General features: G+C 38.3%; 1 protein-coding gene across 3 annotated transcripts in view; it reads right to left on the reverse strand.

Annotated features, from left to right (window-relative positions):
- The window catches only part of LOC5579338 (integrin alpha-PS1), a 218,235-nt gene extending 193,632 nt beyond the window's left edge, over positions 1-24,603 (reverse strand). For 2 of the 3 annotated variants that reach the window (XM_021848422.1, XM_021848420.1), the window contains exons 1-2: positions 24,361-24,603; positions 7,077-7,521 (exon numbers count right to left, since the gene is read on the reverse strand). In XM_021848422.1, the coding sequence (XP_021704114.1) occupies positions 7,077-7,261 (185 nt within the window). In that variant the 5' untranslated portion in view covers positions 7,262-7,521; positions 24,361-24,603. Of the gene's footprint in view, positions 1-7,076; positions 7,522-24,072; positions 24,250-24,360 lie in introns of those variants that run through there. The other variant, XM_021848421.1, reaches the window with a different exon arrangement.
- Positions 24,604-24,897: the final 294 nt, after the last annotated feature.

Below are 24,897 nucleotides of genomic sequence, written 5' to 3' on the forward strand. Positions count from 1 at the left end.
TGCTATATGCACTGGCCCATCCCGAAGAAATACCGTAAGGTGGCTCCGGGGAGATGAGAGTCTGAGGCTAAGGGTAATATCGGTGCACACTGTACTCCACTTGAGCAATCCAGCGAGGATTGCACATTTACAGTGTATGGGCTGATTTCAGTAGGGCGTCGTTGGTGTGGTATCCACACATTCCCTGAGCCTGTTTGCAGATTTCTTCCTTGTAAAAAAAGCTGAGAACTTTCTTTGCTAATTTACCATTTTTGCTTGTGTTTATCGTGTGGCAGGTACGAAGATTCTTTATGCCTTAGGAAGTCGAGAAAATTTTGTTTTCGTTTGCGAAAAGATGCTCGACTTTTGGGATTCGAACTCACGACCCTCAGCTTGATCTTACTGAAAGCTTCGTTTTACCGCTACAGCTGTCTAGGCCCTTGTAACTTCTGGGGTCCAAATAAACAAATTTTAATGTTGCAACTTAAGATTTTTGTGGTTTGATCATTATGAGCCATCCTTATGTAGATATATTGAAACCTTTTCAACAGTTAATTAAGCAGCATTTTTTGGGCTTAAATATCACGACGGAAAAACTTCGGATTAGGGTTTTCAATCCCGGGAAATGAGATTTCCCGGGATTCTCGTTTCCCGGGAAATGATTTTCTGTTTCCCGGGATTCCCTATTTCCCGGGAAGATCAGTCTCAATGAAAAAATTGAGTATCTATATTCAAGTAAACTATCGCACAATTTACATTTCATATCATACCAACAAATGTCCTCACTAGATTACTAATTATATTTTGATGTTTATTGGTGTTTTTTTTTGTAATCGAATAGTTATTAATGAATGCATATATTTTTGACGATATGTTTTTCCAAAAAAGTTCATATGCAATACAATATGAAGAAACATTCGAGGGATTTATTCCATGATTTGAGTAGGTTTATATACTTTATATGAGTTCTACATTTTTGTTACTTTTTATACGAGCTCGGACCTCGTTGATCCATCTCACTTACGGTTTCTATTAAATGTAACAGTCACAATTTTTAACGAAACACTCTAGTTGGTTTTTATTATAGTGTTCGAAATGATTAATTTTGGGGTCTATTTTATAAGTCGATTCGATCAAAAACGACTCGACTGGAGTCACTAACGACCAATAATTTAGCTCCACACGACTCTGTCACTCGATTTATTCGACAGTTGTCCACTCTATGTGACAGGATTAATATGGTAGTCGATGGGTGACTTCTGAAATATGAATGCTTTCTGTGTTCGACAGTGACTGCAGACGATTTCGACGACTGCAGTTCGATTTACAAAATAGATTTCTAAATGTTGACAAGTATTATTTGAATTAAAGATAATATGTCTAGCAAGACCTGATGAAGGCTTCAACTATCAAAAAACGAAACCAACAGATATTTTTGGAGAAACTCACAAATAAGAGAAATAATCGTGGCAATTTACTGTTCTAAAATATAATATACATTAAATATAAAAAGGGACGAATGACCTTCGGGTTAAAGTCCCTCCCAAATCAAATAACAACAACAACAACATTAAATATAAAAAAAAAATCATATAACTCCATCAAATTAGCTTAATTTACAGGTTTTTAAGGTTTTCCCGGGATCCCGGGAATTCCCGGGAAATGACAATTTTATTTCCCGTTTCCCGGGAAGCCAAATCCCGGGAAAATTGAAAACTCTACTTCGGATTGCTATCAAAGTACCTACACAAGTTTTGCAATGCTTTACTTCCGACTGCAATGCTTTGCTTCCGACTGCAATTGCAACTTGCTACGCTTGAAAATAATTATCATCGTTGAAATCTTGAAAACCTCTTAGATGAACAGCACACGTGAAGAAAAATTCAACGATATTACGAAGAAGGATAAAGATTTCAATCGTTATCAAAATATAAAAATCTGGTGGAAATCATTATTTACCATACGTATTTTATTAGTAAAACATACGTATAGCAGTTCAATAATTGCGTAAGAAGTTATGGATAGATTGTGTTAAAATTCATATCCCACTTGAAGAATTTTGATGGAAAAATTTGGAAATTATTTAAAAAACATTCGAGTCATAGTGAAAAAGTTTGTAGTCACCAGAGCTTACATAGAACACGAAAGATTTGTAAAATATCATATTAATTACGTTCACCTAGTTATTATCGTTCAAAAAAGCTTTAGATGAGTTTGAATGTTGATAATTGCATCAAAATGAGCAACAAGTTTGATTCCTTACGCTAATTTTCCTCTAGCCCAGCATCTTCGATTCAAGTGAGGAAGCATATGGTGCTACCAATCGTGATCAGTTGCTCCAAATTTGGAGGATTTAGATAGGAGGTCTTGAATTCCATTAGGGGACCCAAGTTTGCCTTCCAAATCGCAAGGAAATGAGACTGTCGCGTTTTGACGGAAACTCTTAAACATCGCAAACTTCTTCTCAAACATCTTGAAGAATAGCAGGACATTTGTTTTACTTGTGACAGAAAAACTGAACGTTTCTTGTCTTGAAAGGTCTCTAAAATACACAGCATGAAGAAGAAATCAGCACATAATCGATTTTTTAGGATGTGTGAAAAAATAACACATACAGTATGTAAGTCCAGAAGAGCCCGAATTTGTTTAACTTAATTTTTGAGAGTATGGTTATAGGCGAAACTTTTCAAACTATTCTCGATTATTGAGCGATTTACTGCGTTACCCGCTTTTTAAAGTCAACAAAATAAGGTTTTATGAATAGCATTAGAGTTTCCAATTTTCCCGGGATTTGACTTCCCGGGAATCGGGAAATAAAATTACCATTTCCCGGGAATTCCCGGGATCCCGGGAAACTCTCAAAAACGTGAAAATATTCCAAATTTGATGGGATTTTTGTTAGACTTCAAAACAAGAAAGTTTATAACATCAAGCAAAAGTCCATGAGAAGCTTGCTCTTGACAGATCGTATGAAGTTCAAATAATATTTACCAACATTGAATCAATCCTTTCAGTCACTAGGTTTTTTTTTCTCTGTTCGGATGCGCCACTGCGACCAGTATTTAGATCTATTGTGGCATTACCCGTTTCCTTAGTGTATAGTGCATGTCGCATTACTCCATTTCCATTGATAGGTAATGAAGCATCGATTTCTGTACAGTTCTTGTTTTGATTCCTCAGATATTGATACAAATCGACTATGATGAAAAGGTCCCGCTATTTACACCCTTCATAGAAATTTACATCTCAGCGAAGGCGCGCCCCTTAGCAAACATAATCGATTAAACTTCTGAGAAACCAAAAAGGTACTACTGATATTCGATCATGCAACGGAACTCTAGTCCCATCCTTTTTTCACTTTTAGTTTAGTCCCAGAAAAATACTAGAAAAAAGGGGCTTTATGCTAGCAGCAAAACCGAATCAAGCTAGAAAATTTGTTTAGCAATCAGAATTCACGTGAGTCCTTGAATTACCAGTACTTACAGTCCTTGTTGAGTTAATACTCATGATTGTTATCCTGGCTTCAAGTGTAGTCTCGGGACTGACCAACTCCGAGTCTTTAACCATCTGCTGGGTAAAATAGATTAATTTTCAGAAACTGTTGCCAGTAACAAGGACTTTGTACCGCGAATCCTTGAATTACCAAAACATATTACCCTAGCCCGATAAACAAGATGAGACTAGGGTTCAAATTGGTAGATCCGTAACGCACCACGGAAAGGTGATCTACCCGCGTTACGGGTGCACTAGGTTAGAAAAACAACAAGAATCTTATGTTGAAAATTGTGACTGTTATATCCATGAAATCTCTATAAGCCTGCTCACTTCATGGAAAAGATCCCTTGAAAAATCCTATATTTTGTAAAGCATATAATCTTTTTTGGAGAAACATATAGTCAAAAACTATTCTATCAACCAGTGCTGTAAAATGCTAAAATTTTGAAAAAAAAAATCAAATATTTATAGCATACTTCCATACGGAATATAGCTTCAGCAAATATTGCCAACCGAAAAGTTTGGAAATGGTCACCGGGAAAAACATTTCTCGATTTATTTTCTCACGGGGAAGGGAGATATTCGCAATAATCAATTGTTAAAGTCACGTGATATTCATGATATTTAACAGCACTGTTATCAACTGTTATGTTTACAGAAAAAAAAATAACAAAAAATCTCGCATAATTTGTGATCTCGCCCTGAAAGCCAGTGTGTAGCTCCTTGTTTGTAAGCAAATGAATGGACCAGGATGAAAAGTACTTATCACCACTGGGAGATGGATGAGGATCTTCTATTCATCGTAGCATTATTGAGTAACAACGATCCACTCGTTTGCACGGTAACAACAAGCTTCACACTTGCCCGACCAACCAGTCTTCATAATTCTTTATAGATCTATGACCAACGATAGCGATCGCTAACGGTTCAAAACGAATCTTAATCGATCGCTATCGAAAATTACTGACTGGTTGACCGGGTGGTTACCAATGGCTTTTAGGGCGGGATCACAAGTTATTCGGGAAATCAACATTGAAATATAACTACTAATCTAGTGAGTGAGAAGTAAATTGTGCGATGGTTTTAATTAAAAATAGATTGTCAATCCTTGTTTTTAAATAGATATACCCGGTAAATACGGAAATACCGGGAAATACGGGAATCCCGGGAAACAGAAAATCATTTCCCGGGAAACGGGAATCCCGGGAAATCTCATTTCCCGGGAAATGTTCCCGGGATTGGAAACTCTAAATAGCATGGGAGAATTTAACTGGCATTTTCTTTACTCTTTGGACAAGGGTCTTAAGAGCATATACGAAAATAAATAGTTCAGTAAAACATGCATTGTTTGCATTGTAAGCTTGTAGGGAAGGTGTACCGGTATTCACGATGTACCAGTTATTCACCACCCCAGTTTATATATCGTTTTGCGATACATATGGTTGCCCATCGTTAAGTGTTTTTTAAATTGCTTTAAGATAATACGGAAACATTCCCAGCACCTCATAATTTGCTCAGAAAACAATAGAAAAAAATCAAATTAATTAACTCACTACGCGTGGTAAAGATGGATGAACTATGGATGAAATTATGGACTCTTGTATGCTAGACGAGCGCTTTACCAACTAAGCTTCCGAGCCACTTGGTGACCCAATATATGCTTCAATATAGACAGAAATCATTTTCCTTAAATTTGTTGCTCCTTTGCACCATGTTTCGCCATGGCGTTCCTGATTCGCCACCCACCATAAGAAATCAACGGAGGTGGCGAATTGAGGAACCTAAATTAAAAACGTGGCAAATACTGGTGCAAGTGGTCCAGTATTCGCCGCCCCAATTTTCAATACAAAAACAAAGTTTTGTATCAGTTTTTATATTCTTCTTGCTGAACATGGATTGAAAGCTTTCGTTTTACGTGTTGACAGTAATCAATGGGCTTGTGATTTATTTATAAGAAATATTTTTCCATAGAGTGGCGAAACCTGGTACACCTCCCCTACAATGCAAAAGTTCATACTTGAACAAAGGACGCAACGACTCTGCGATGGCCTACTATGTCTTCAGTTCAATGCCTAAAACGTGAGTAGGGGCACAAGTCGGCCATTGTGATGGCCATCTTTGAATATCCGTATGTTTAAGATGTTTCGTCTTTAGCGGTTGATTTAGAAATACCGTAAAACGGGGAACTTTGATAGTTTTTCCGAAGAAAACTTGACTATTTATACATGGTGTTTCAAAGAAATTTAAATTATATTTTGAAAACAAGTACTGGCATCCTAGCTATCAATTGTAGTTGATAGATTGCCAACAGAATTATTTTGAGGCTTAGCTTAGCTTAGGCTTGATTGGCCGCCCGTGGATGCTACTCCAGTATCGCCAGATCAGCTGCACTTACACAGGGAATCAACCGAATGACTGCTTGGGACTAACAGGCATCCTCAGTGTATAAGTGCTGGTGATCTTCTATTTTTAGACGACAATGGTGCCTGCCACGTCAGAATGCAGACCAATGTGGGGAAGGGGGAGGAATCGATGATGCATTATACTGGCTCCCACGTAGACCGTATATACCACTGCATCTACGCCAGTTCATGCGGGAGTGTTTGGATTGGGGGAAAGGCATGGCAGAGAGGTTTGCTTTTGTGGTTAGCAGAGTGCCTATGAATCAGGCGTAAGGAAAGGGATGCGCGCGGCAAAATGGAAGCGTTAGGGAAACGGTTTCTTGTTCGCCTCTGGTTCTAGCCTTTGCTATGAACGAATAGTTTGAGTGTGATAGATTTAGAATGAAAGATAGAAGCAAGTGAGAGATATACAACTACAAAGTACGAGGAAAGGGACGGGCCTGGGATTGAACCCATGACCTTCTGCTTATGAAGCAGAAGCGGTAGCCATCAGTCCACCAGCCCCGTCATTGCCAACAGATTTATTTTGAATGGATAAATTTTTCATAATAATCGAAAGTCGATTTTCTGTTTCGAGATTACTTTTATAATGGAGTATAAATCGAACAAAATTGAATGATTTTCGTAACATTTATAGGGCATTGCATACCTTTGGGCGTTTAAAGTTATATGGAAATTCCTGACTTAGATTACAAAAATGGTCCCACTTTGTGAAAATGCTATTCGATGAAAGATTTGAGACCATGTTCAAGTTCTATGAGAACTAGGCTATCAAAGATAAGTGACCAACTATTCAAAACTACATCAAATAGTGATCGTTTGTAAGCGTTTTGAGAATGCTAAAATCGTTTCAGTTTTTAATATTTTTATATAAAGCCTCAAATGTTCTCGATTTAATTGAAAACAGCTCTTACAGGAAGTTTCATACCAATTTTCTTTAGTTTTGCATTCGTTTTGCTTAACCGATTAACAGAAATTATGATATTTCGTTTAGTATTTGGTGGGTCGAAACCACTATCGAAGTTACCCGCATTATCAAAGATACCCCATTATACGGCACCAAATTTCTACGAGGGGTAAACGGGTCCCGAATTTTATCTGATAACGTTATCAACAAACTGACTGGAGGAATGATAATGTGTTATAACTTTTTCACCTATGTCATGCTTAGAAAATTACCTCACGGTATCACGGACTTACCAATTCTTTTTGTCTCCGTTCCGAAGCGTCTCGGTATGGGAGGCTACCGAATATCCGAAGTAGGTGTTGGTTTTCCCATACTTGACGATGGGAAGGCGCGTTTCGAAATTGAAGCACTGCACAACGGTAATGGATAGCCCGGCCACCATTAGTGGCAGCCAGACGAACCATTTATTCAGCACCATATCTTTTTGCTTTGAGATCCCTGCGCTCAGGGATGCTTCACTCGTAGATTATCCCCTAGTGCACAGGGAAATATAATTCAATTGAACCGCTTGAGAAATATCTCGATTGGCTATTTTTACAGCATTCTTCTTCTGCACTGCCACCGCATTGCTCCTTGGTGAGATTTGCACTTTTAGCATCCACTTTGACTCACGAAAAAACACTGTGTTTCACAGAAGATGGCACCATCCCGACTCGACGGCTCACTGCCTAGGCATGCCTGTTGAGAAACGACACAAAAACGGTTCGACCGGTTCATTAAAGAGGAATCAATAAATTTTAAATATTTACGGAACGGGGATATTTTGGGGTGTTGGCCATGTCGGTTCGCGACGAGTTCGTGTGAAATTTGCGCACTCATTTGCACTATTTCTGGAAACTGATATATGGGTAGTGAAGGAGGGGATCCTTCTGGAATAGTAGGATAGAGTAAAGTGAGGCAAAAGTTCGACCTTAGTGAAATTATCAATATTTACAGAAAAACTCCAGGATCTTTTTGTAATGGAGATTTCCTTGAATTCTCTAGACATAGAGTATCATCGTATCTGCCACACAATATATGAATGCGAAAATGGCAACTTAGGCAAAGAAAGCTCTTAGTTAATAACTGTGGAAGTGCTCATTGAACATTAAGCTGAGAAGCAGGCTCTGTCCCAGTGAGAACGTAATGAGTAGAAGAAGTAGAAGGGTAATTGTAATACACTCAGAAATAGCAGTTTTTCATAAAACTAAGGTAAAACGTGACATTTTGATGGCTTTTCTCGCACGATCAGGAAAATTTCGCTTAATTCAAAGATAATATGTAGATTAGACTGGCCCTAAAACAAATATGTAGTAAGACTCAACGGGGCACCCCTCAGATATGTGCCTTAGGGTAAGAAAAAAGCGCTCACAAAATTTCAACTCGATTGGTTGCTCCACCAGCTGGCGCATTCAATTTGAAATTTGTATGGAATATTCGTTCCAAATATATTGAGAATTGACCCAATGTCACTATTTTGTTCCGTATACTAGTTGATCGCGTTCAATTGAGGCCAGAATGACAAATACACTAGTTGATATCCTAATGAACATAATTGCAGAAGGTTGTATCTAGATTTAAGCTCGTTTTCATTAACATTTCAGTTATTGAAAGTTAGGCGTAGATCAGCCTCCCGTACAGTCACATATAGGCATGCGCCTTGTACAGCAGCTCGCGCAGCGTCATAGGTGGCTATGATGCGCTTAGTGGCTATGTTGAGGAAATACAAAGCAGTATAGCATGAGCTCAGCAAATCTTCTTCAAATAGTTAAAACACCAACTCTATCAATTTTAATCATGATGCAACCTTCTACAATATTGTTTGCTATGGTATCAAGTAGTGTTTTTGAAATTCTGGATGCAATTGAACGCGATCAACGATTTTCCTGAACCAAACATTAGATGATGCGCTGAATCCCATATGTTTGAGCTGAAAATCCCATATTAACTTCAATTCAAATGTGCCAGCTCATGGAACGACCAAATGAGCTGAAACTTTCAGGAAGTCTTCTTCTAACTCTAAGGAATAATTCTGGAGGGTGCCCCGTGGAATTATACAACTTTAATTTTCTCCCACACTAAGCTGGGCCAGTCTTATGTAGATGTTAGGCAATAAGTAAGTTATTCTGCCATATATTCTATGGTTCGAACTTGTACCCCACTATGAGCCAAAAAATGGTTTGAAAAACAAATACACTTCAAAATATCCTTATGATAGGCCTATAAACGCACTTACATAGAAATCGAATAAGATTGTATTTTCATTTTGTTCCAGGCAATGAAAGTTCGACCGAAAATTGTAATTTTCACATCTAATATCAACAAATAGCCATAACTTTTCCAATTCACAATCGATTTTTATAATATTTGGAATGAAAGTCTCTCATTTGAACAATATTCAAACCGATTCAGAATATTTGTTTTGAATTGAGCCAGAAATTTTAAAAAGAAACTCTTGCCCCACTTTCCTCTATGTATACCACATGTTGTTGCCAGACCATGTTAGTCATTATCCGGAGAATTAGATAAAGCGCGTTTGCGTAGCGAACGCTTTCTCTATCATCGGTGTTCCCGTTGGGTTATGACAAGGAATTCAATCTATTTTCGCAATATTTCATTAGGCTTTGCAAATGATTATGATTTTGGTTTCTTATCTGAACAATTGTAATACGTTTGGATGATGGACCAATTTTTATATTTTTATATTTTTGATCGGCATGCAGTCAATGACATCCATATGGTAGCTTTCATTGAAGCCTATTTAAACCCTTATCTTACACATTTAAAGAGGTCAAATCTTTTTCGTATATCGTAATAAACACCTGCATTGGCGTAGATAGGATTTTTTTTTCTGGAGGGTCCTAGGTAGGCCTAGCAGATTCTTGTTTTACAGTAAGGTACCCCGAGGCAAGTTGAAACGGGTGGGCCAAGATGAAATGCAAAGTTTTGAATGTGATGCTAATACTTGTTTTCAGATTTTTGTTCCTTAAAAGTTTGTTTCATCTGTTAACTTTTGTTTCTGTAATAAAATTTCCCATCATCATTAAATTTCACCAGCATACCTTGCCATTTCATCTTGCCCCAGCCTTTTCAACTAACCCCGGTGTACCTTAATCACATTTTCACAAATATCGCAATAATTGCAATAATAAAGATTTTCACAAATGCCCTAGTTAGCATAGATATGTATTGATTATATTTGGTCAAGATATTGTCTCATATCGCTGCTGATTTATCATTGTAAATTTAAGTTTTCACCCCGGAAAATACTCTTTCTTTGTCTAATCCAGCAGAAAAAATCCTTCAAGAATTCTTCCAAAGAACTCACGGAAAATATGTGATGTGATTCTTCCCCGAACTTTTCGTGTATCTATTCAACCATGTGCTTTTAAAATATTCTCCTGGGAATGCACATGAAGTATTTCCGTATATTACAGTTCTATCTTCAAAATCACCTTTACTAGTTTTCACTTAGTTCCTTCTTGGATTCCCACAGAAGACTATTCACGAGATTAGTAGTAGCTTTGTGAATTTACTAGAAATTTTCTCGAATAATCACTATCAAATGTGGCCTTCGTGGCCGTGCGGTTAGTGTTACCAAGCATTTTAGGCGTGTTGAGCTTAGGGGTGTGGGTTCGATTCCCGCTTCAGTCCGGAAAACTTTTCGTCAGAAACGTATTTCGCCTGTGCCACTGGGCGTTGCATGCTAGTCCGTTGTGGTGCTTCCTTCAAAAGACATAATCGTCCACTGGAAGCATTAACGTGTCGGTCTTTTTTTAAATTGCTTAATTACCTTTTGAAGAATCCCGCCATAAGGATCCTTTTAAAAATTTCTCCAGGAAGATACTCTTCGTGTTAATTACATTTAAATTGCACGTGTTTATTACATTTAAATATAGTGTGAAATATCGTTCAGTTGTTCAATTGCTTAGAATTGTGTGCAATTAGGTACTGAGAATTTCTCCATGAAATAATATAAGAAATTCTAGGAGTCTCACCAAAATTGTCTTCGAGATCACCAAGCAGGAATTCTACAAATTATTCAGATAAACAGCAGTTTTTCCAACTTTACCTTTAAGGTTCTTCCTCATTTTTTTGTGTTCAGATTCCTTTAAAAATCTCTCGAAAATTCTTAAAAGATCGCTAGACATAAACAATCTTCCAGGACTTTCTGCAAAAAATGATTCTTCCAGATGTTACTATGAAGATTCCTCCTAATTGTCCACAAGGTTTTTATAAGCAATCAAACAGGATTCAATTAAGAGAATGTTCTTAGCGATTTCTCAGAGTAGTTCTTCGCAGATCCATCTGTATTTTCTTTTTCACAGATAATTAAAAAAGCATACCTTTTAAGTTACTTGTTAAAAATAATAGAAATTCCTATAAAGTTTCTAGCGGAATACTATCGAGCGGCATATTTCCTTCTAACTGGAAGATTGCACACATGTTTCCGGTGCACAAAAAAGGAAGCAAGCGCAATATTGACAATGGATTACCTGCTTTGCTCTTGCCCACAGTTGATCAGCAGGAGTTTTCTCATTTTATTTTGTATGGGGAAAGGCATCTAACTTTAAATATCCTGTTAATGGAAGATTTGATCGAAAAAATATTTGGTAGGCGTGTTAGCCTTGATCATTATGCACAACCGGTACCGAATATTTTTTCGAAAATAGTTCCCAATTTTGATAAATAATTCGTTAGTTGCATTTCGCCATACAAATATTTTTCGGGTTACCTTTTAGCGATTTTTCGTGCATATACACTAGCGCATGTGCGTTACGGTGTGGCGAGTAGCGAATCAGGGCATGCATGTAACCCATTACAGAGGGATTTGTCGCTATGTGCCGTGTCGAATCTTTTCGAACTCCTTATCATGGAACCACTTCTGTCGCATTGCAAGCAACACCTTTGTGCTGATCAACACGCGTTTACCGCCGGTCGTTCCACCGCTACCAATGGGTTACATGCATTGCCTGATTCGCTACTCGCCACATAGTAACGCACATGCGCTAGTGTCTATGCATGAAAATCGCTAAAAGGTAACACGGAGAACATTTATATGGCGAAATACATCTAACGAATTATTTCTCAAAATGAAGAACTATTTCCGAATAAATATTTGGCACCGGTTGTGCGTAATGATAATGGTTATTACACGTACCAAATATTTTTTCGATTAAAGCTTCCATTCTAAAGATATTTGAAGTTAGATGCCTTTCCCCATACAAAATGAAATGAGAAAACTTCTGCTGATGAACTAGAAGGTAATCCATTTGCTCTGTTTGACATCGTTTATAATCGACAGCATGGTAGAACGATCACAAACGGATGTTATTTACACCAACCTGTCCACCGCATTTGACAAGCTTAACCATACTATTGCGATTGCTAAGCTTGAAAGGCTCGGCGTCTGTGGCAGTCTCTCTAGTTGATTCAAGACTCATTTAGGTAGTCACCTGGGGCCATTGATCTTCTTAATCTATTTTAATGACGTTCATTCGGCCATCAGAAGTCCTCGGCTATCACATGCTGATGATCTCATAATGTTTCTTAAGATCCACTCTATTGCCGACTGTGGATTTTTTGCAACAACAGGTTGATCACTTCGCCGATTGGTGTTTCCTGAACAGTATGGTAGTTAATCCAAAGAAGTGTTCCATTATAACGTTTACAAGGAAAATACAGCCGATAATATTTGTCTACTGGATCTCGGGGTGAGCTCTTACGATTGCAGACACGCTACAAGGATGGATAGATTGTGCCTTTATCCTGAAAAAAAAAAGATTCACACGCCCAGTCACGATCACTCCAGAACAATGTTATGCTACGCTTGCCACTATGAAAAACTAATTACGGAATGCATGAGGCGATCATCGTATTGTTCAATATACTTTCAATGGTTCGTAACTCCAAGTGCTGGCAATTATTTTCTTCCACTTGGAAATTTTTCACATTAGCGAAAAATATTATATTTAATAGCATGTTTATATCTCACAAATAATCGTTTGTAATGGTCTAGTCGCTTATCAAAGTGAATCCTGTGACCCACTGATCTTCCCCATTAACAACCATCCCTCTCAGTAGCCTTTGTGGAGATGCAGAGGAAAACACGGTATCCAAATAGCAAGAATTGCACACTTACATTTCTTTCCCCAATCCCATCTGACTACAAGGACGTGGCCGGCGCCGTTATTGACCCTGTATAAAAAGAGGCACTGAATTGCGCACACTCAAGAAGATTATGGCCAATCCCAGCCAAACTTCTAATTGATTCTTTGTGCATCATCACTGACTTCGGTCAATCACGGAATAGCAACCATTGATATGTGTAGTCAATCTAAGCTAAGCTAAGCTGTTGGTTAACTCTCTTCAGAATTTATAGAAAGAATCCTTGCTTGGTGTTCTTGAAGACACTTTTGGTGAGACTGCTATTTTTTTGTACTTTTTCTTAGAGAAATTCCCAGTAGTTCCAGAAAATCCTAAACAATCATTAATATGAACAACTGGATGATATTGGGCATAAGCATGAGCATGAGCAACTGGATGATATTTTGCACTAACAATTCAAATTTATGAAGCGATTCCTAAACCTATCAGGTCCACGATCAAGTATTTACGAGCCGACTGGAGTTCATATAAAATATCTGTCGATAGTTTAATATAGATTAGATTTAACTTATTCCGTTGTTGAAGCAAGGGGCTGTGCAATGCCAAAATGTGAAGTAAAATTCGGATCATTGATTACAGGCGATTATCTTAAACTCTTGATCCGTCTTAAAAACTTGAGGAGAAAGAAATTTAAACGCACTCGCGATCCTGCTATGAAAAGTATATATTGCAGGATCTGCAAAAAGTTATTTAGAAAAAACGTTTTACCCAATTAGGAGCTTGAGCTTGAGCTTGATTGGCCGCCCGTGGATGCAGTATCGCCAGATCAGCTGCACTTACACAAGGAACCAACCGAATGACTGCTTGGGACTAACAGGCATCCTCAGTGTATAAGTGCTGGTGATCTTCTATTTTTAGGCAACAATGGCACCTGCCACGTCAGAATGCAGACCAATGAGGGGAAGGGGGAGGAATTGATGATGCATTGAACTGACTCCCACGTAGACCGTATATTCCACTGCATCCACGTCAGTTCATGCGGGAGTGTATGGATTGGGGGAAAGGCATGGCAGAGAGGTTTGCTTTTGTGGTTAGCAGACTGCCTATGTATCAGGCGTAAGAAAGGCGTGCGCGTGGAAGTAGGAAGCGTTAGGGAAACGGTTTCTTGTCCGTCTCTGGTTCTAGCGTTTTGCTATGAACGAATAGTTTTTTGAGTGTGATATATTTAGAATGGAAGATAGAAGCAAGTGAGAGATATACAACTACAAAGTACGAGGAAAGGGACGGGCCTGGGATTGAACCCATGACCTTCTGCATATGAAGCAGAAGCGGTAGCCATCAGACCACCAACCCCGTCTCAAAACGTTTTACCCAATTAGGAAACAAAAAAAAAATTGAAAACAAAATTCCTCAATTAATCCTTGGCTCTGAACACTTTTGGATATAATCTTCAAATTCCAGGAACCAATTCCGGCATTGAAAAAAGAAAACAAATTACAACTAACTAATTGCGAAAAAGCTCAAAAACTTGCTATGCAGTTTGAAAGCGCGCACAATTTTAATTAAGGACTTACTAGTCCAACTGAAAATCAAGTTACTCAGGACTTCGGAAATATTCTCAATCAAGAGAACGTTTTTGAAAATGGATCATTGACGGTAGTTTTTGCCAGTGCTCACCGCATCAAAACAAAGGCGCCACTGTATATGGGATTTAACATTGTGACAGCATTGCTGTTCTGTCAAACACACAAGGCTACGGTGGCGCTATCTATGCTTTCCATAGCGGCCGTTTTGGTTATTTTAATGATCCATTTCTGGGAGACTGATTTGGAAGATGTGAGAACTAGTAAAAAAAAAATAAAAATATGAAAGCCCTTGGATTTTTCTACATCCTCATCAAGAAACTTCCAGTAGCTATACATTAGTGGTATATATAGTTGACGAAATTTGTTAATGTTTTCTATTGGCATATTGTCCTGACAAATGGAAAAATGCCAAAGTTGTACAGATCTTAAAACCAGACAAAAATCCTGCAGAAGCTTTCCTCCACCAGTAAACTTTTTGATGAAAATTCAATTTTTGTCAATGAACAGTTCGGATTTCGCCATAGCCATTCGACCACTCTGATTAACCTAAGTTACATCAGGGGTGTCAAAAATCTTTGTTTGCGGATGACACAGGATTCTCCGCCAAAAGATGAAACCTGCGTGTCAATTGGTGAAAGATTGCAAAAAACTTTGGATATTTTTTCTTCATACTCGCAAAAATGGCTTCTAAAACTCAACTCATAATATTCCCACATAAACCAAAAGCACTTTATTTGAAACCTTCAAGTAGACATGTTGTCACGTTGAGAGGGGTTCCAATAAATTGGTCAGATGAAGTTAAGTATCTAGGGCTCATGCTAGATAAGAATTTAACTTTCAAAAATCACATGGAGGGCATTCAAGCCAAGTGTAATAATTATATAAAATGTCTTCATCCACTTATTAACAGACAATCAAAACTTTGTCTTAAGAACAAGCTTTTGTTCTTCAAACAAATTTCAGTCAGTATGCTGTGTCAATATGAACTATAATGATATAATACATTATATACATTATCATTCCTATATTAAAAAGCTACAGAGGAATATGACACCGATAAATCTTGAACTCAAGGAACAATTAATAAAATCTCTTACTGAAATTAATCATTCAACAAATTCCAACTTCATCAATTTGATTGGTCCAACTGCAAGTGATAGAAATTCATTGATAGTGATCCACCACTTTGCACCAGTGAATGATTCGACCATCAAGATTGAGATTGAGAGACGAGTTTTAAATTGCTCACAAACCATTAGCGCCGATCGATCGATCGATTGATTGGCAGAGGAAATCTGTCCTCGATTGCCGCTCAACTGTTGGCTGTGCTGTGCTGCTGGTAGAGAACAGCAGTGATAAACAACACTCAACTTATTCGTTGGTAATGGTATTTCGGACAACAGCATCAACAACAACGGCGGGTGCGACTTAATCTCCATGACTACCAATGTACAGCCACACCACGATTATGAATCAATGTTGGATTAAAACCAGAATGTCTCATCAAATAGATTTGCACTTATACAAAAACATTTTTCCTGAATGAACTTATCTATCTATACAGCTACGTATTCTAATGAAATGTCAATCCTTTTATTAGAAACGTTGATTCATAACTGTAGAGCAGCGCAATCAATACCACTGGTATGAACCTGAGAGTATAAACCAAAGATAAGGCGACTCCAAATTCCAACAGGAACGTTTAAACGTATGCTGTCTCTGATACACCTTCTATTTATCATGCAGTTAAATTGCTTTTGCCGCATACCTAGATAAAGATATTATCGCACTTGAATGAACCTAGAATTTTCAAACAGACGTAACACTTAGAATATTTTTTTAAATCCATCGCACAGTGGCGGGCTTTCATACAAAGGTCGGACAAAACCTCAAATACGTCCCAAATCGCTTGATAATGGTAATCTAATAACTTTCTTGGATACCTGATAAATAAAATAATAAAAAATAATTGTCAAATTATAAATTCTATTTTCTAGTGAAATTTGTCGAAAGTAAGATTTTTCATCCAATCGAATAAAAAGGCTAGTATTGCAAAAAAAATGGTTCTAATGCAAAAAATTGTGAACTACAAATTTAATTTCGTTTTAGTAATTTCAGAAAAGTATTGAACTAGTTATGAAGTATTATACAGATTTGAATGATGAAATTGATAAATTATAATGAAAAATGGAAATGGAATTTTCACCTCTAGGGGCAAAGAGACACAAGAAAAACTATTGCGTGTCTGAAAGTATGGATGCTTAGCTACTTCATAGTGGGTGACTCATTTTCCCGAAACACTTCACATAAAACGGACGACGTATTGAAAATTTACCAGAATTTTGAGCTCAAATTTTGGGAGGACACTCATAATTTGATCATGAATCGAATGAGCGGTGTGTAGCAAAAACAATTTTTTGAACCACTCTAGCATACTATCTTCTATGCACATTGTAAATTATTATTATTATTAACATTACTAAGTTTGGAGTCTTCGAAATTGTACATTGTACAAACTTAGCATGTTATCAACGGAGCCGGGCACGTCCTTACGGTCATCGGAGAAGGGAAGTAATGTTAGTTTGACGTCTATTGCTACTAAAGACCGAGATCACCTCTGCATGTTCATGGTTTTCACAGGAAGGTGTTTTGTTAGCGCGAGGGTTCGTAGCTTGTGATCAAGATTCACGTCTCGATATTAACATACAAAAGATATATTAAAACTCCAGAAACTAATAATAATGATAAAAATGTAATATTCTTGCTGCATACTTTGGAGGAAATTCCAGATTCATTATGGAGGAATTCCCAAATCCACTCTGGAGGTGTTCCCGGAGGAACTCTGGAGTATTTCCCGAAGGAAGTCTGAAGGAATTCTCATAGAAAATCCTGAGGAATTCCGAAATAAACCCCTGAAGAATTCCTGGAGGAACTCCAAAGAAAATCTGAAGGAATCATCGGTGGATCTCCAAAGGACTTCCTGGAGGGACTCTGAAGGAATTCCTGGAGGATATCTGAAAAAATCATGAAGGAACTCCGGAGAATTCGGTGGAGGTACTCCTAAAGCGTTCTTGTAAGTACTCCATGGTTAATGATTGAGGAACTCCGAAGAAATTCCTGGAAGATCTATGAAGGAAATCCGAAGGAATTTCCGGTGGAGCTCTAAAGGAACTACTGAGGAATTTCTGTAACAAATTCAGAGAAATTTCTAGAGAAACTCCGGAAGAATTTAAGGAAGAACTTTGGAGCTATTCCCGGTGGAATTCCGGTAGAACTTCCGAGGAATTGCTGGATGAAAGCTAGAGGAATTGCTGGATAAAAACTAGAGGAATTGCTGGAAGAAATCCAGGGATTCCTTTCTGAAAGAAAGGATTTCCTGGAGAAACTTCCAGGGAATTCCAGCAATTCCGGAGGCGTTCCTGGAGAAACTCCGTATGCATTTCTGGAGGAACTCGGGAGGCGTTCATGGAGGAACTCTGGGGTAATTGCTTGTGGAACTCCGCAGAAATTCCTGCAGAAGCTAAGGAGAAAATTCGAAGGATTTTACAATGGAGCTCCGGAGGAACTTTCCGGGAATTAATGGATGAAATCCGGAAGAATCGCTGTAGTAACTCCAGAGGAATTTATGGAAGAAGTCCCGGTGGAAATCCGGAGTAAGTTGTACAGTTAATTGATGATCAAGTTGTAGGCAATTCCCACCTAAGGATGCTTGCTGTTATAAGGTTTTGACGTTTTGAAGTTTACATGTACACGATGAAACACGTAGCATATGTACAAATTGAAATAGAAAACTGCGAAAAGAAACCACGTGCTCCGGTGGGGATCAAACCCACGACTCCCCGTTTAGCGAATAGTGGTCGTGTGTGCGATCCCCACCGGAGCACGTGGTTTCTTTTCGCAGTTTCTATTTTAATTTGAACATTTGACAAGTGTTTCGTTGTGTACATGTAAACTTCTAAGGAATTGTTTGATGAAATCCAGAGAAATTTGCGGAGGAGATCCAGAAGAATTTTTGGACGGAATAAAAAAAAACCCTGGAGGAACTCCGGAGGATGTCCAGAGGAATTGCCGGAGCAAGTCTTAAGAAATGTCCTGAAGAACTCTGAAGGATTTCCTGGAGAAAATATAGAGAACTATTCGAAGAATTTCCAGAATTCCCGGTGGAGCTCCGAAAGAATTCCTGGAGGAACTCCGAAGAAATTCCATGAGGAACTCTGAAGATTATTTTGGAGGACTTGCTAGAGCAATTACTAGAAGACCTGGAGCAATTGCTGGAGGAACTGCGAATAGTTTTTATCCGAAGAATGTCTAAAGGAGCACTGAAAGAAATTCTTAAAAATCCATGGAAGAAGCCCGAATCAATTCCCGGTGGAGCTCGGAAGGAATTCCCGTAGTAACTACGATAAAACTCTCGGACAACCTCCGAAAGAATTTTCAGCAAATATCCTGAAGGAAACTCGGAAAAATTTCTAGAAGTCCTCTGGAAAAATTCCAGGAGCAACTGCGAAACTAATCCTGGAAGAACTCTGAAGAAATTCCTGAAGGAAATCCCCGGCGCAATTCCTAGTGCAAATCCTCAGAGAAATTCCTGGAGAAAATCCCTGAAAAAAATCTGGGTCTGAAAAAAAAATCCTAGAAAAAAATCTGGAAAAAATTCCCGGAAGAATCGCTGGACGAAATCCCTGGAAGAATTGCTATTGGAAATCCCATGAGGAATTCCTGGACAAAATCCCCGGAGTAGTTCTTCTGGGACATCAGCGGAGGAATTCTTGAAAAATCTCCGGTAGAATTCCTTGGAGAAATCCCCGGATTAACTTCTCGAGCAAATCGCCAGCGAAAAACAACCTCCAGAAGAGCTCCTGAGAGGAATCTCCGGAGGAATTCCTAAAAAAAAAAATCCCGGATTGATTCCTGAAGCGAAATCCCTGGAGAATTCCTGAAAAAACAAACCCAACAGCAATTTCTGGAGGAAATCGCCGGAGGTATTCCTGGAGGATACCCCGGAAAAAAAAATTGGAGGGAATCTCCGGATAATTTCTCTGAAAACATCATGTAAGGAATTGAAATCCCCGGAAGAAGTCCTAGTGGAAAACCCCGCCAGAGTTTCTGGACAAAATCCCCGAAAGAATTCCTAAACGAAATCATCGGAGGAATTGCTATTGGATTATTTTAAGGAATTCTGAAAAAAAATCCCCGGAGGAGTTCTTGGAGGATATCCCCGGAGCAATCCTTGGAATTCCAAGAGGAAATCTCAGAAGGACTTCCTATAGGAAATCTCCGGAGGATGTCAGCAGCTTTGTCAGATCCACCGAGTACTTCTGAAGGTACGGGAGGACGAAGAAGTGCCCACCGGTTAGATGGCCTTATACGCCCAATCTACAAGAATGGGCACAGAATGGAGTGTGCCAATTACAGAGGAATTACCCTGCTGAATTCGACGTAAAAAATCGGTTTAACAGACTGAGACCTCCCGAGGAGTCCTTTGTCGGCGAATACCAAGCTGGTTTTCGTACGACTCAATGAAAAGAAATGAGCTGTGGCAGATAATGTCTGAACATGGTTTTCCGGCGAAACTAATTATGCTGATACGTGCTACGCTGGATGGTTCGAAATCAAGTGTTCGGATCGCAGACGAGGTGTCAACCTCGTTCGTGACGTTAGACGGGTTGAAGCAGGGAGACACACTTTCGAATTTACTGTTCAACATTGCACTCGAGGGTGCTATTTGAAGATCTGGCGTAGGGTTACAGCGAGGATAGGCCTGACCATTAATTCTACCAAAACAAAGTACATGGTTGTAGGTAGAGATAGAGTCAGGCTTGGTGGTGTAGCCCAAGCCCAAGCCCAAGGAAGAAAGAATTGCGAAAATAATATTCAGCAGGGAACCCGGTAGAGGTCGGCGGCTTCGGGGAAGACCACGAATAAGCTGGCTGTACGCAATGGAAGAGGACCTGGCGACCCTAAACGTTCGATGCAACTGGAGAAGTTTCGCTCCAGGCCGACGAAGAAGGAGCTCTACAATACGCTCGGTAATGACGTGACGCTACGCTGTAGCCATCAAGGTAGGTAATTGTAATAACATGTGTTATTTTGAAACTGCTTATTTATTCGTTTTTATATTAAAATAATGATAATTCAACCAAGTGTACGGATTTCGGTCCCACACGTTACCAATGATCTGGATTAAGCTCAGTTTTTATTTAATCCTCGTGTGCGTTTGGCCTTCGAAACAATCCTATGTATTGGTTCCTAATCTGGACACCGAAAATTTATCTAAATAACCATTAGGCTGATACAAATATTAAATTTCTTTTATGTCCGAGACCACTTGGAAGGTACGAGGGGGGGGATAAAAATAAATAAGGAACAAAAAAATAAAAATGAAAAAAAAAGTTATTTTTTTCGAATTTTTATTTCAAACGATAGTTGTTAAACTTTTTTCAATCGTCCTCTGAATCATTATTTTACTTGTTTTTTTACTTTAAAAATGGAAAAAACCTAACTGATGTCAAAAAAATTATGAATCTTTTTTTTTCTCCCCTTCAAAATTTTCGGATTTTTGAAGGGGGGGGTGACATAAAAGAAAATTAATATTTGTATCAGCCTTAATAAGATCTCTTTTGGGCTATAGAGCTTAGTGACATTTGAACACACGTAGACTAGCATACGCTCGTCATACACAGTTTGTTTTTGTTTTCCTCAAATAAACTTGCACACGCTTTCCAGACTCCTCAAAATGCATGTGGAAATATTACCCAATTTGAAAAAATTACACCCGGACTCTGGGTGTTTTTCGAGACAGAGTGCATATTGTTTTCCTCTAAGGTTCACAACCACATCTACACGGCAACGCGGATCTACTCAAATCTGAGTTGTTTCAACGCAAACCCGTAGTTGAGCCCAATAACCCAAATTTGGCTAAATTTTCAAGGCCTCCATTAGGTACTTTACCTTTGAAGCCATAAGAAAAATTTGCTTCAATTTGGTTTGATTCAACGCAAAATTGAGTTCATTCAACCCAAGCTTGAGAATAATGCATTTACCCAAATTTGGCTTATTGGGCCAAACTGACCCCATTAGGTACACGCAAACAAATTTTATTGTATAATCTACCGATTCCATGGTAGAATTAAGAACTGTACCAACGATTTTCAACCAACTACAAAAATCTGTTAAGTTTACTATAATCTGGTACAAATTACTGAGCAGTGCAGTAAATGTGACCATGTCCATAGTAGCATCCACTACAAAGCATTGTATTTCAATCCGTGACACCCACCGTACAACACAGTGTGGTCAAAAGTACAATGCGAAACTTGTCAAACCAAGCATCTTTCTAGTCATAAATACTGCAACTGTGGTTAAATAAACCGAATATATTTTCTTGTGTAGTGATGTTGACTATGTTTTGGTAGAGTTGACAGAATAATGTAGTCGGTTGAAAATCGTTGGTGCAGTTCTTAATTTTACCACAGACTAACAGACGTAACACTTAGAACAAATCTCGATCAAAATCATAGTCACCGGGACATGTGCGCCCAATGCTAAAATTATTGTATTTGGCCGACGGGCCAACAGATGGCGGTAGTGTGCAAACGTCAAACGCGAACAAAAACGATGCGAGCGCTGCGGGTGGCGGATTGGCCACCTACCATATTTTTGAATCGACCGTTAAAAAGGTGGTCGATGGACAATGATGAGAGTGTGACGTCTGTTTGTCTGTGATTTTACCATGGATTCAGTAATTTCAACAATAAAATTCGTTTCAGTGTAGGTGGAGCTCTCTTTGTTTACGACAATATTGGTGAGGAAGAGAGAGAATACCGAGAGATTTTGGGTTGAGAGAATAATCGATATACTTATTTTTGATAACCACTATTTCCACTTCACAGAAACCGGACACGATAGTTTACTTTTCATTTAAAACTATTTCCCATTAAAATTAATCGTTTTTTTTTTCTTTAATGGGAACCGTAAGATTCAGTCCAACAAATACTGAAATGTGTAGAGTATCGGAACGCATTTCGTTATTTATTTTTATTTTAATAAATTTCAGTCTACTGCGATACATTAACACTTATAACGTACACTCGAAGTTAAAGAATAGTTGTGTGCATACGTATTAAGCTAGGTATGCTGTTCGGCTCAAGAAAAGTAAAAATTTCTGCCCAAGAAATTTCCTACAGTGAGCTCCATTTGAATTGACATTTCTTTTCAACTGCGAACTGCGATCAAAGAAAAAAGATTTTCTTGAGCATTTCTTGCAAGAAATTTCCCACGCATCGAGATAGGCGATTACTTTTCTGTTGGAGTGCATACTTCGCTTTACAGAAAAAAATAAAATTTGTGCATATGTACGTTTTAATTCATATTACGGACAGCTTCAAATTCCGGACACTCTAATTTGTATGGGAAACATTTCACGCGAAATGTTTCAATTTTTGCCGTTTTAAAGTTCTTATTTTCATGACTCGTTTTAATGAGCATTATCCGTAGATACCTACAAAAATTTGTGATTCCCATCTGCCTTAGACCTTTCTTCAGTGGTTTCTCGATTCAAATAGAAGGTTTGACTTTCCATTCTTGATTTTCATGAGCCGTCCTGAATTCGAATCAATGTGTCCGGTCCGGAATATGAGGCAAAAGTGAGGACTCGTCCGGAATAAGAATCATGAGAAGTCCACACATCTCCATTTATTTAAATTAGTTCATGTTGCGGAATCAAAATCATCACCCACCATTCAAAAGGGAAATGTTTTGAGGGCTCGATAACGCTAAGGAATCATACACAATTATTTATTTTATATGCCTTTTGATGAATTACACTTCACTGAGGCTTTAAGTGTCCGTAATGTGAATCAAAACGCTATTATAAAAAAATATATTATTATTAAAAATGTGAAAATGTTAAAATAATCAGTGTCCGGCCTTCAAAGCGTCTGGCGATTCGAATCAGAACTCAAATCAGTCATAGATAGCTAAGTTACAATGTTGACATGATAAATAATTTCGAAATTCACTCAGCTCCATGATGCCATATGTCACATAAGCCTCATAAAGTGTAATAAAACGTTCAATTTTCTTCTTCTAATCTTATCCACTTTGTTTTAGACTTGCGTGTATTGTGGTGTGTTAATCCATAATATGAGTCTGTTTGATTCATAATGAAGGTCCTCCTTTCTCAATGATCCACATCTGTGGGATGGACTTGAAACCAACAGCAAATAACCATGAAATTTAAGGTGTACTCATGAAAACTATTTCAGTGCTAGGGAGTTTATTTTGGTTTGTACAACGTCACCATGATTTCAATTCATATTTTGTTCCGAAAAATAACCCTTAGTTGATCCATAACTGCGAGGTTATTGTATACCGGCTCGCTCTGGTATGGGGAGGCACTTAAACAAGTTTCAAACGTAGCGTCGAGAACCGATTCACAGCAGCCAACACATAGTAATAATCGCTTCGACACTCCACTCTTTTCAGCTGCAGTTTTTCAATCAATCACGAAAGTCACCACAATCATCTTAAATAACAATCACTATACGATGCTCACGAGTATTAACTTTAAAGACCAACATGCTGGCGATAAGGTTGTATTGTCTGCGTTTCGTTGTGTTTCATTCTTCTGCGTTGCGTTCTTGGATGCATTGAGGAGAATGTTCAAATTTGATATAAAACATTACATAATTTTCACACTTCACAATTACAACAGAATTTCTTATCTTTCCACGTGACGACACACTGATGAAAGCTGATTTTATTCCAACGTTCAATTGGATATTGCATGCGCTTATCAATTCGAACAGAATTACACTCACACGTGCCTTCAATGGTTAATTACCTAGACTTTTAAGATCGCTCAGAAGCCACTGTCTCCAAAACGAGTAACCGGTGATTGGTTCTCACTGTGAAACGAACACTTGATAAAACACTAGCGGAGTACGCGAAGATACCGTTTGCGTATAAACATATTCGATGGAACAAAACAAAGAGTTCGGAAAGAAGAAAATTACGACGCGAATAGTAACGTAGACACGTCTTCACCGCTCGACAATCGGAAACTCACTATCCGTTGCTTCTCAACTCACTATGAATGAAATGGGTTTGTTGCAGAGAAATAAGAGCCGGTCTCGAGTAGAGAGTTATTTTTCTCTCCGTTTCGCGCCGGTATAGTGTATAGCATAAGATATGTGGATCGAATGTGCGTAAGCTTTCGACTCTTTTCAAGTTTTCTTATTGGAAAACATAATCATGCAAAGAGTGAAACGAAACTGAAACGAGCTTGAATGCTTCTATGCTTTTGCCGACACTGCAGTATAAACGAACCAATACATTGTTTTTTTTTGCTTGTTTCTCTTACAGACAAAAATTTTGTAGT

Source organism: Aedes aegypti, chromosome 1 (genome assembly GCF_002204515.2).
Source record: "Aedes aegypti strain LVP_AGWG chromosome 1, AaegL5.0 Primary Assembly, whole genome shotgun sequence".
In the NCBI taxonomy this organism is placed as follows: Eukaryota; Metazoa; Arthropoda; class Insecta; order Diptera; family Culicidae; genus Aedes; species Aedes aegypti.